Raw genomic sequence first — 12,734 nt, 5'->3', positions numbered from 1 at the left:
GAGAATTTGATATAAAAATGTGATTTGCTACCTCTCCTTCTCCTTTGGAAGCAAAATAATTCAGTTCTTCCACATCCTTCAATCTGATTAAGTTACAGGGCAAAGGGGCTCCTACATGACCTGGAAATCAAAGTTATCAAGTCACTTGTCATCTCTTCTATAAACAATAATTATAATTCTATCATTAGTTACTTGCATAGTTGTAGATACACTGGATATTCTTGCAGGAGCTGTGTCTGTGTGCAGAAATAATTTTCTTAATTAAGGTTTTGCACTATTAAAACTAAATACCAACACCTCCTCTGAATATAAAACCTATTCTGAAATAGCATAGAGTGGTTTGGATTAGAAGGGACCCTAAAATTCCAACCCCCTGCCATGGGCAGGAAGACCTTCCATTAGATCAAATTTCTCCAAGCCCCATCCAACCTGGCCTTGATGTTACAGTCCATAATTTTCTAAAGGAATATGCATTTCTTTTATCTCTTCAGATGCTGGAAGAAAGTAATTACCTGATGTCCAGTCACCTGGAGTTGTAAAGGTACATCCAGCTGTGCATTCTGTTTGGCCATAGCCTTCATAAACCTGACGAAGACACAGGTATCTTTAAAATATCATATAAGAATTTGCTACTACAAACTGAAATCCCAAGCATTGCTCTCTGTTGCACAGTCCTATGAGCTGAACCTGCAGCTGTAATGTGTGGATGCCCATTTGCCACGGGGACACTGTCCCTAGCTTCTACTATGTACAAAATTCCATTTACATAACTAGAAAAGACCATGGCTCTATAATGTTGAAAATAGAAAGAAGATGAGTTGAGCACTTAGACTTTGAGTCAGGACATATGCTACACTATGAGAAGAACTAATTAGTGGGGAAAAAAAGTGTTTTTGTGGGACGCTTTGAAAATCCACCCTTTTTTTTTTCTGACTAATTTTAGGCTCTCAAAGGAGACCTTTCGGTTGCCCTGAAAAGTAGTGCAGTGGACATCTCAAATGGGTTAGGCTGATATCTGAAGATTAGCTCTCTCTGTTTGTATATAGTATAAAACTCACGTAATGAAGTTTCCAGCACTTACCCAAACACAATTAATTACACTTTTTCAATTTAGTGCTGAGAGGTGGGTGGGATGAGCCTATGGGGTTTCTCTGGGAGATGTCCAGAGTGAAAACATCTCTTGCCTGTTACTGCCATCTCGGGGCTGTTCCCACTTTGCTGAGCTCTAGGTGTACCAGTACTCCATGGCTGCCCCAAGCCCTGCTGTTGCATCCATCCTGGTAAAGCTGTCCTGAGGGTCTAACCCATCTTCTTTCTTAAATACCATGTGTACTCTTGCTAGCAGTGGATGAACATCCCTGAACAGCCACACAAACCCACCTGGCATCCAAGGGCTGCGCGGAGGAAGCCCAGGACAGCTGGGGATGCAGGGGCAGCACCTGTCACTATCATGCGGACACAACCCCCAAGACTTGCCTGTTTGGTAGCAGGAGGAAACAAAATAAAGTATCAGAAGCTATTGCAGATGGCAAAACAATGAACTTGCACAAAATGCTCTCTCTGTGATTGATGTGCGGGATTTCCTGCCCATGGCAAGGGGTCAGAATTAAATGATCTTCAAGGCTCTTCAAACCCAACCATTCTGTGGCCACATGTGAGGTGACCATGTATGGAAATATGAACTAGCTCTGAAACTTTCCTGAGGGATAAAACCCCATTCAGTGTACAGAGACAGGAGTGCCCACATCCCTGGCAGGACAAGCTGCTCAGCCTGGGCTCCTGCAACTGCTGTGCCTGGGCAGGCTACAGACCTGGCTCTGGGAACTGCTGGGAAAAAGAGACTCTTCCCCCATCCATTCTTTTTTGCTTATTTACACCTCATTGGTTTTAATGAATTGCCTCCCAAGCCCTCTAAAATAAAGTTGTCCCTTTTTTAAGGCAGATGACCTTCAAATATTTCTGGATGGTATAACAAATTCCTGTGTCCCATTTTACTTCTTTCTACTCCCCCTTCATTTCCTTTTCTTTATTCTAAAAGTAAAAAAGAAAACCCAGCATAAAAAAACAACTGCTGACTGAATCTGCCCATCTTGCCAGCCCTCACATCAATATGCAGCCTGGCTTGCTCCTGGCTGGGTGAACTCTGCTATCTTTGCTCGCTGAGGACAACTAATCCACAGACCCCAAGTACAGTCAGTTTCTTTAGTTAAAAATAAAGTTGAATGTTGCCAGATAAGTCATCTGATTAAAACAATTAAGTAATTAGAACCTCCTGGAGTAATACAGAGCCCAAAAGAAAATGGTTTAAAGACAATTTAATATCTTTTTTCACTGAGATGTGTAGCAAACAGAAGGGCATTCTGATTTCTTTTCTCATGGTTAAACCATGATTCATGTGTGCATTTTTCTTTACAACCTTATTCTTTTCCTAGGAGGAAAAGGAGGTTTGAATATGCCCAATTGAAACGCAACCCTAAATACAATCCTATTTGGTGAGATTTTGCAGAAAATTTTGGAGCAAAATCTCTTTGATCAGTGACTCCTCTTTTCATGACCACCTTTCTGAATTTCATCCCTAGATACCTTTCCTCCCCTGCAGGGGCAGAGTTTCTAGCCGAGAGCTGCAAAAAAATTTTGACACTATTCCATAAATTAGTGATTTCTTGGTGCTGCTGAAAAGGGATGGGGCAAATGTCATCTTAGCCTGCCTTGTGTTCTCCATTTCCCTCTGGAAAGTTATCCCTGAGAGAACTGAAATTTTGACATTATGCATGGTGTTGCAAAAAAAAAAAAAATTAATATGGCAAAACTTCACAGAGCAACAAACTGCTCAGTTCCCTTTTCCTATTCCATTTTCCAGTCCATTGGGCACTAGTGAATAGTGATTGCCCACAGTTCATCATCAGGCAAGTGGACTACACTGACTTTAAGGAATCATAGAATAGAATTATTAAGGCTGGAAAACACCTCTAAGACGATCATCAAGTCCCACCATCAACCTAGCATCAGCACCATATTCACCACTAAAACAACCTCAAGTACCACATCCACACCCTTTTTTAACACTTTCAGGGGTGGTAACTCCATCACTGCCCTGGGCAGCCTGTTCCAATGCTTGACAATCCTATCCATGAAGAAATTTTTCCTACTGTCTGAAACTTCCTTGTCAGAAAACTAGTCATTGCTAGAAGACACATGAGTTCTTTGACTTCAGACTCACTTCTTGAGTCACTTACCTGTATTTTATTAAAGAAAAGTTTATCCCACAAACTGTCATTTCTAATGATGCCATTTTGAACTTCAGCCTTTTTCCGTCTTGCTGCAAATTCCAGGATCCAGCGCTTGAGGGATGTGTCAGCCTGGCTGAAGATCTGCAGGAGCACAGGATGGCAGACAAGGTGTCACAGAGAAGAGAGAGCACCTCGACATCTATTCTCCCCATGACACCCACCCAGCCAGGTGGATAGTCAAGTTTTCAGCACAGGTAAACAAGGCTACACTAGGGTTTGTTAGTGGGGGGGAAATGTGTTTTGCTTGATTCCCTACTGTATGTGTGGTTCCTCTGTGGGGAAAAGACAGGATGGTGATGCAGACTAGATTGACAGGGCTGCTCTTACTATATCATTTCTGTGATAGGGTTCAGTGAGGTTGATGCAACCTGAGCAACAGGGAATGAGCAATATGAGCAGGCATCAGTGGTGGCTGATGTGGTGATGGGGGCTGCATTTACCTGAGCTTAATCAGCCACCAGCACGAACTCCACCTCAACAAATGAGAAACCCCCAGTGCCTGTCCCCCTAATAAAGTACAGAAGCCCTGACCTTTGGGAAAAATTAAGTCAGTTAGCTTGTTCTTAAGCTTGTCTTTAGAAGGTAAGTCTTCTGAGGAATAAATATTCCCAGCTCATCAAACAGATTTAACATGATGACCAGATGTACCTGTCTTAAATACTTTGCAATACCTTTACCTTAGTTTTAAAGATTTCTAAATCCAAAAGCCACTGTCACATTTAGACTGCCTAAATCCTCAAAGGCTTTTTGAAATTTCTGATTTCCAGCTGTTGTTGCCACCAGAATGAGAGATTTGAGTTTCAAATCTGATTGAAGGGCACAAAACGTCCGTGTGCAGCCAGGTTTGACTGATGCTTCTGTGATGAAACGTCACTGGTAAGCTCAGTGAGAACAGGGTAGGAGGCTAATACAAAGGGATTTCATATTCACACATGATAACTGTGTCTGGAGTCTGTGTAAGTCATAATACAGACTTACACACTGAAGGAGCTATATCTGTTACACAGGGTGAGAATGTGTCTGAAGCAAGGTGGAATCGAGGCTGCTGAGAAATCTCCATGACTAAGGGAATTCTAAGGGAATTCTTCCACATGAGTAGTAAAGGGACATAAATTCCATGGTTCCAAAAACAGTAGAATCAAAATCCAACTCACCTTGTCATACATTCTGTTCAACAGCCGTGGCACGACAGGGAAGATGGTTGGCCGCAGTGCCTTCATATCATCAGACAGGAGGCGAATATCTCCTTGGAAGAAGCCAATTCGCCCTCCGTGGCAGTATACTACAGACTGATGGGGAGAAAGAGGAACACATGTAACCCCTTTGCTTTCAATTCCCAATGCAAAGCATTCCTCCCAAGCGCAGAAGCACATTTTCTGAGTCTCTCCTCTCCAATGTGGCAAAAATGGGACTTTGGAAATAAAATAAAGTAACAATAAATTTTGCACTGAATAGAAATATCCAGATAGTTCTAGGCATTTTTCAGTACAATTCAGCATCCGCCAAATTTGCCTCTTGTTCTGGAAGAACAAGGAATCAAATTTTTCAGAGGGGATTTCCCTTCATCCCCAGCATATGGGGATGGAGAAGTCCCAGTTATGGTCAAGAGTTTGGATCAGGACTTTCCTAAAGCCCAGCCCTCCCATGGCAGCTCACAGCATGAGGACCTATTGTCAGTACAGAAATGCAAAGTAAGAAACATCATAAAACACAGAGCAGCAGCCAATTTTTAAATGTTAATACTTTAGTTTTGTTTAAATACAACAATATAAACTACGCTAGCAATACAGTGCCTTATCCTGTATCCCAGAAATAGAAGCCCACTTCATAAAAGGTGCTTGACGTGTATGTAAACTACAAATCCAAAAGCCTTGTACTTGAAAACAAAGCAGGATGTTTTCCTCAGATCAGAATGGAGATCAATATGCAGGATGGGGCAGAGGGGCTGCTGGGCATGAGCCAACTCGTACCTGGTTACTGGTAACCAGTAACCCTGCCAAGAAGCTATCACAGACTGGGTCAAACTGGCATTTCATCACTGAAGAATATTTGAAGACCAGCACTTCTCCCGTGGTTTTACAATGCATGGAAGCGTCCTCAGCAAGCGTCCTCAGCAAGCGCCTGTGATGCCAGAGCTGAGCCCAGCCTTCCTGAGTAAACTGAAAACTTCAGCTCCCTTTGGTGGGCTGTTACTAGTCTTCTCCAGATAACTAAATAAGTTGAAAATTCCTTAAGAGACATCCACATCTTTTGTGCTGCTCCTAAAAATCTGCAACACTAACCAAATTGCTCTCACTGCTCTATCAGGCAGTTAGATACTGACTCCATTAGCTGAAACCACAGGAATTTTGCACATGTGATGTGAGTTTAATGAAAATCACACTGCTGAATCTGTGCTTTACATTGCACATGAATATAAAAAAGAAAATGTAACCAGTGTGCTCATTGGGAATTGAAAATAACTAGAAATTTTTAGCTTTAAAGAATGTATCTGTATGATTTTAACTGTAAATTCCAGGAATGGATAATGTCAGCTAAAACTAGGGATACTGATGCAGTGCTTGCTGTTCGGAATGCTTTTGAAAATTACTTTTTAGCCCTTTTGAAAAAATTTTTGTATTAATAAGCCATTTCAGATGGAAAGATAAACATAGACATCCTTTGGAGGCTGTCCCTTTCAGTCAGCAATATCCTGTGAAATGAAAGCATTTTCATTTTTTCTAATTTCTTTTTGCCCCCCTTAAGATGAATTTTGAATAATTATATTCTTTTTTGCCTGAAAAGTGCTGGCACACTGACCAACTTGCCTTGCAAGTGGAGAAAGGCCGTGTTGTAATTCTCCAAATCTTTCATAGGCTTTTGCTTCCAATTTGTAATTGGAGATTTTTAATAGGGGAAAAACCATATTACTTCTGGCACAGATGTTGCCGAGTGGGAGGTTTATATTCAGATGCTTGTCTGACTCAGAAAGTATGCTTTCAGCCTGAAACAGGCCTCCCTGAGAAAGTATAGAGCTGCAACCAGACCTAGGTCCAATCTTAACATAGAGGATCCATTTTAAGTTTGCAGCTTCTCAGGCTGGGAGACCTGATATGGCTGTCTCACTTGACTTGCCTAACTCACCAATTGTAGCACAAATCATCACCCTTTTTCTTTCCCGCCCCCCCCCCCCCAAAGAGACATGGAGTCAGTTTTGTGGGCTGGCAAGAGCTAGTGATGGATCTGCCGTAATTTCCAGGGGACACAGTGAATGCCCACCACATGCTGCCCTGCCAGAAGGATCATGTGTCTCACACCATGATCTCAGTTTCCTCTTTTTCAGTGTCTGCCAGGTTGAGAAATTTTTTGCAGATCATGTTATTTATGCAATAAAATAATTTTAGAAGATGTAGAAAATGGCATGAAATTATCCTGACTCACATGACACCTCATCCTAGAATGCTTTGAAAAGATGTCCCACAAATTGCTCAGGTAGCAGTAGCCATGAGAAAAATAAGCAATGAGTTTGGCTCATTGCTGAAGGGGTATTTTTCAAACCCTGAGGCAGGTGTAAGCTGGAGAACTTGGGAAAACTCTCCTGGCCTCGCTCTGGATTCACAGCCATGTCACTGAGACCATTGCTCTGCTGTTATGCACTTATGTATGGCACTTCTGGAGTACAAGCCTTTTAGTGCTACAAGGTATTGCTGGTTATTTAGTAGGGGTTTTTTTGTTTGTTTGTTTGTTTTTTGTTGGTGTGGAAAAAAGATGATTTCCACTGACACCATGACCTTACCTGTACCATTCTCTCAAACATGTGTGCTAAAGGCAAATAGGAAATGTGTACATCCTCACAAGTAGGAGACCACTGACTCTGGAAGAAAACACAAGGAGCCCCACGAGGCCTCGTCAGTTCAGACAGGTTTCTTACCTGTATAACTCTTTCAAACATGTGAGCCAGAGGCAGGAAGGAGATGAGCACATCGTCCTGTCTCGGAAAGATCACTTTCTGCAGGTGAAGGGCATGGGAGACAGAAAGGAAAGAAACACTGACAGGAAGACAACAAGAAAGTCATAAAATAATAAAAAGAAAAATGGCACCAGAGGAGCAAAAGGGTAAAGATTGTCAAGAGAGGAGGGAGAGGCAGACACAGGGAAGCGTTAAAGCCACAGCATCATGGAGCTCAGTTAGCAGGAGGAGCAAAGAGCATGGAGATGTACACACAGGGCAGTGGAGAGGGCTCTCTCCTTGGCAGAAGGCAGATTGTATCCACGCTGCTCACGCTGGGAATGGAGGCTCACCCTGACGGAGAATCCAATTTTTATTCACTGCTTTCTACCAGGAGGTGCCAAGACCCTGATCTGTGCTCTCAACTGTGCGCAGACAGCAGGATCCTGGTGCAAACCTGGAACCCCCAGGATCCAAGTGCTAACCTGCAGCAGCCTCCTGGACACCAGCAGGGCTCTGCAGGAGCAGCACTTTCCCACTTTGCATACAGCCCATTCAAGAGTTACAGTGTTACTAGTCAAAATTAGCAATTTTTTTTTTACTTTGGTTAATCATAGATTTGAATCAGATTGTGTTGGAAAACTAATGGTTTAATCTTAGGCTTCAAAACCTAATTACTTCTGTTAGTGTTTCTCATTATTTTTAGTGATTAAAATACGGTTTTAAGGGCATTATGACTGTCCCACAGACAAGAGAAAGAGAAGGTTGGGTAAATTATTTTTCTAAGTGGCCAAATTCTTGATTTTGCTAAGTTTTTTAACTCTCTCTTGAATGGTGGAATAAACAAGAGCCTTACTTAACCCAAAAGACAAGAACCTTTCTACCTGCATTTTCTAGGATACAGCTTGCTGTAATATTGTGGATTAGAAAAACTGAAAGGTTGACTACCCAGTAATTTGCATAAAGGCCAGTGGTTAGTGGAAAATGGGTATAAAAATCTATCAGCTCACAGTATTAACAGTTTATACCCACTTGCACCTCCACTGCTCAGAAGGAATCAATAGCCCATGACCTGGAGGCAAACAGAGGAGTTCATCCCTCAGGGGATATTTTATTGAAGTTTAAATCTGGGCTGGTGAGATTTGGGTATGGCCTCCCAACCCTCACCTACCAAAGTCAAACATCATTGACCACGTGGGTTTTCTCAGCATCCCATTTCATATTTTTATGTCTCTCACTCTGAATGAAGCCATTAGGGCCTGCAGATCTATTTATGCATTATTTCAATTTGGCTTAATTTTCTGCAAGCACAGTAATGCAAAACCTTTAATATCAACCAATGGGTTTTCTTATTGCTACTGTAAGGGCCCAGACAAAATAATCTGGTTTTAAATCAGGCCAAAATTATGCCATTGAATAGCATTTCACAGTTGGCACAGTTGTCCAGTTAAATGTAAAAATGCAAACAGCTTCTTGGTACTTGAGAACAACCTTATGATAAAGCTCTGGATTCACTTAAAAATATGTTTGGTTTGTAAAAATCACTGAACTAAGCAAAACTGCCACAAGAACTTGTAAACAACAAACCCACAAAACTTCTCATTTTATTTCTTTACTTTATACTACTTTCAAGTGTTTAACACTTTGCTCTATTTCATTACTGTGGTCAGACATTACCCAAATCTTGTGGATTAGCTACAGGCATTTACCCTCTGCCAGCAATACTCTGGTGACTGGAGATACCAAATTTACAATCACACCAGATTTGGGTCTCAATCTGATACCTTTGAGATTAATCAGGGTCTCACTGCTGTCTGCAAACACTAAATCCATTTTTATGGACCATTCCTGGAAGATGCCAAGTTCCCTCAGCTATAAATTAGTGCTCTTCCAAAATAAATGTTCCTTCCATTTGAAGTTCGGGCCTCTCCACACCTCAGCTTTCATTTGTCCCTCTTGCTGCCACTGAAACCACAGAGAGCTCCATGCTGAGGAGCCCTCATTGCAGCACTGGCATTTCATCCTGCATACTGTGGAGGCACAGTCCTGCAAACATTGGAACATATGAGTTCAGTTGTATTTCTTACATCACATGTCTGAGTTTCTTCACACCAGTGCTTCAGAAATCTCAGAAAACTCAAGGATTGAAGTAATAAGACTGCAGTAAATTCAACATCAACAATAAGACCAGTAAGGGGTATGAAGTAACCTGAAGATCCCATGTGCATGTAACTACTTTATAGAATTGCCTGTTCACTACCAGAAATTAGATTATTTATATTTGTTCTATATAAGGTGTATAAAATCCTTACTATGTCATGGTAAACTGATTCTGCTTCTTATTTTGTTTCTAAACATGAGTTACATGTTGTATGAAATGTATTATAAAGGCACTTGGCCAGCACTATGCTATGCTCTATTAGAAATATGAATAACAAAAACTGAGATATACTGGAATATCAGTGAAATTAACCATTAACCATTCTCGTAAAAAATCATGTATGATCTTATATATATATTTATACACACATACACACTTTGTATGCAGAGAGGTTTCAAATAAATGACAACATTTTTGGGCACAAGAGGAGCCTGAACTCATCTTCAAGCACCTGTTGCAACAGTACAGGGCTTGTGTGCTCTCCTAATTCTTCCAAAAAGAGTTAATGAATTGTTTTACAAAAGTCAGCATTGTTTCTCAAAAGCCCTAAGTACCCTACAGAGCCTGGAAACCAGGGCTGGAAAGAGGATTTAATGCCCTCCAGTTCTGCAGATTCAGCCTTGCTCCATTCCCATGGATTTGGCCCTCTGAGCAGGAAAAATGTCATCTTTTATCTGCAAGAGCATACTTCCAGCCCGTGCAGGGCCGCATCTTAACCCACATGCTCTGCACATGGCAGTGTTTACTAGCTCAGGGTAATCACCTCTGTCACTTTCAAAAAGCCTGAAAAATCCGCCACCACGTTTCCATGAGTCAGCATAGCACCTTTGGGATTTCCTGAAAGGAAACAGAGAGGGAGTTTAAAAGATAAGCCAGAAGGTAGCTTTCAAAAACTTAACCAAAAAAAACCCAAGAAATGGTTAAAATATTATGTTCACTTCTTCAATTTTAAAACATATGTAATTTTCACCATCACTACTGTGCACTAATATGCACCAAAAAACACTTACTGCAATACTCAATAAAATAATACTGCAAACAGAAATATTTCTCTTGGATATTCCAGAAAATGGATTTCAGCAGAAACAGCCCAACGGCAATTTCTGAGAGTGCTCGGATGGGGAGCCACTCAATGAGCACAGCCATCAGACTTGGCTGGCTGTTCCAGCCTCTCCTGGAAGGATTTATTTCATCCAGATTTTCACTAAGAATGATCTTGAACACCAAGAAACACTGTTTAAAAGGCTGTAATAAGGCTGTTTTACTTAGCCAGTACTCTGAATAGCATAAGAAATGCAGAGAGGTAAAAATGCAGCGCAGGTAAAAGTTAGGATACAAGAAGACCCTTTGAGACTGCAATTCAGGGAAGTCATGAATAGTATCAGCAGCAGAATCATCTTGAAGGCAGCCCTAAATCATTAGGGAGCCAGCAAAGCCCCTGTGTTGTATTCCAAAGCTGGGCATATGGCCACTGCAGCATTTCATCTACCAGCAGCAGGCACCTCAGCACCATCAATATTTGCCCTTTCACACTCCTTTTTCAGCTGACCATGATACACTTCTTGCATTTCATATCTGTTTGGACACCAAAACAAAGTGTTTGTTAAGCAGAAAATACACAGGCTGGAACCTCCATGTTCACAAAAAAAGTGGCACAGAGGGCTCTGCACACCCTCCTGTCACAGTACTGACACTTTTCATCACCCTCCAAGGCTTTACTTGTGAAAAGAAAGTGTAGCTCATCTCAAGTAAAGATTATGGGGCGAGCGTTTTACTCTCCAACGTGTTTTTAAGCAGATTGTTTCACTGGATCACACCACTGCTACGTAGTTTCTGCTTCTCCATGTGAAGGCAGATCAGAGGAGCTTTACCTGCAGGTGCCCCGTGTGTCCCCAGTACAGTGGGCACAAGCAGCCTGGCAAAGCTCCTGCAGTTAATGTAACAAAATCATTCTGCCTTCCTCAGATTAGGAAGAGACTGTGGTGTTTTGTGATGTTTCAGCATAGGAAACTATGTTTCATCCTCTCATTTCAGAACAGTTTGAGGGCTGTGTTGCTAGCAGCCCTCAAATGTGGGCATGGGCACAGACATGGGCACACTCAGCACTGAGCCCTTTGCCCTGCCAGAACTGCCACCATTACTCCTATTCAACCTCCCAAATAATTAAAGGCAGGCACAAACAGCAGTAGCAATTGTTGCATACATTTATTGCAATAGAGCAGGATATTTTTAACACAATATATTATATTGAAAATCCCTATTTGCTGTTCCAAATGCCTTGAGTAATTCAGTCCCAAACACTTGCAGATGAACAGGGTGCACAGGTTTGGTCTCATCCAAAGCTCAGGGGTGAAGCTGACAGCTTTGCCAGCCTCAGCTGCTCCCATCCTAACATGTCAAATCAGCAGGTTCACAGGTCCCAAATCAGCTGGCAAGTTATTTTCACAGCTGGGTGCATGCATGGATCCAGGCTCCAAGAAAAGTCCATGAACAGGTGTCTGTTATACATACACACCATGACTCAAAAATCACTTGTGTTATTGTGTCCAGCCAAACACATGTGCTCTGCCCCTGCAGTTCTAGAAGCAGCTGTGTTCCTGCAGCATCACACAGCTCAGGCACCAGTGGAGAGGATGTGCTCAGTACTGGTTTGGAAACTCAAAACTGTGCCCTCTGGCACACATGTGATCCCTGCACCTTGACAAAATTCTTCAGACTTTTTTTTTGAGGTTTTCAACTGTTCAGTGCCAGGCTTGGTGGGGCTTGAGGCAAACCAGTCTGGGTGAAAATGTCCCTTGCTATGGCTGGGAAATGGAATTAGATATACTTTAAAGGTCTCTTCCAAGCCGAACTACTCCATGATTCTATGAGATTTCTCAGATGTTTGACTCACTCCACCTCTGACTTGAATGCAGATTCAGTATCTCTGCCATGCCTGGAAGCAGTGTTAACATCCTGATTCCTTCCTCTGCATCCCTCTTGCGCAGGCTCAACATCCTGGACAGGCTGCAATGATAATGGTGTCTAAACAGAGCAGCAAGCGTTGAAGCCAGAAGACTCTCCATCAGGAGAAATCCAGAACAAACCATGTTGTTATGGGACAGCTGCAGCTTTTTTGGGTTGGGGAACTCCTGTAAATTTTGACCTTCCTTAGTAGTTCCAAGAGTTAACCTAGCAAAATTGGTGCCTCTTTCTATTAGCCCTTTCCCAGAATTACCACTTTGCGAGAAGAAGGTTGGCACGGATGCTACTTTTCCATTTTAAAAATCTTCTGTAATGTTGTTCTTGTTTGAATTTCCTGACAAAGACAAACCCAGTGAGTGTTCTGATACATAATGGATACCTTGCAATCCAT

At 42.0% G+C, this 12,734-nt stretch overlaps 1 protein-coding gene and 1 long non-coding RNA gene across 10 annotated transcripts in view; one reads left to right on the top strand and one right to left on the bottom strand.

Annotated features, from left to right (window-relative positions):
• The window catches only part of ACSL6 (acyl-CoA synthetase long chain family member 6), a 41,328-nt gene that overhangs the window by 7,918 nt on the left and 20,676 nt on the right, over nt 1-12,734 (bottom strand). For 4 of the 9 annotated variants that reach the window (XM_062502056.1, XM_062502061.1, XM_062502063.1 and 1 more), the window contains 7 exons: nt 10,143-10,216; nt 7,201-7,278; nt 4,445-4,579; nt 3,237-3,371; nt 1,381-1,476; nt 513-585; nt 32-120 (listed from right to left, as the gene is read on the bottom strand). In XM_062502056.1, the coding sequence (XP_062358040.1) occupies nt 32-120; nt 513-585; nt 1,381-1,476; nt 3,237-3,371; nt 4,445-4,579; nt 7,201-7,278; nt 10,143-10,216 (680 nt within the window). Of the gene's footprint in view, nt 1-31; nt 121-512; nt 586-1,380; nt 1,477-3,236; nt 3,372-4,444; nt 4,580-7,065; nt 7,144-7,200; nt 7,279-9,933; nt 9,935-10,142; nt 10,217-12,734 lie in introns of all 9 variants that reach the window. The other 5 variants (XM_062502055.1, XM_062502059.1, XM_062502062.1 and 2 more) reach the window with 2 other exon arrangements.
• On the top strand, nt 530-4,594 carry LOC134049544 (uncharacterized). The gene is made up of 3 exons (XR_009933615.1): nt 530-600; nt 3,333-3,484; nt 4,469-4,594. It is a non-coding gene; the product is annotated as an uncharacterized LOC134049544 (long non-coding RNA).

This window comes from Cinclus cinclus, chromosome 14, assembly GCF_963662255.1.
Source record: "Cinclus cinclus chromosome 14, bCinCin1.1, whole genome shotgun sequence".
Lineage (NCBI taxonomy): Eukaryota > Metazoa > Chordata > Aves > Passeriformes > Cinclidae > Cinclus > Cinclus cinclus.
Note: the sequence above shows the minus strand (reverse complement) of the source record. Positions and strands in the feature narration are given on the sequence as shown.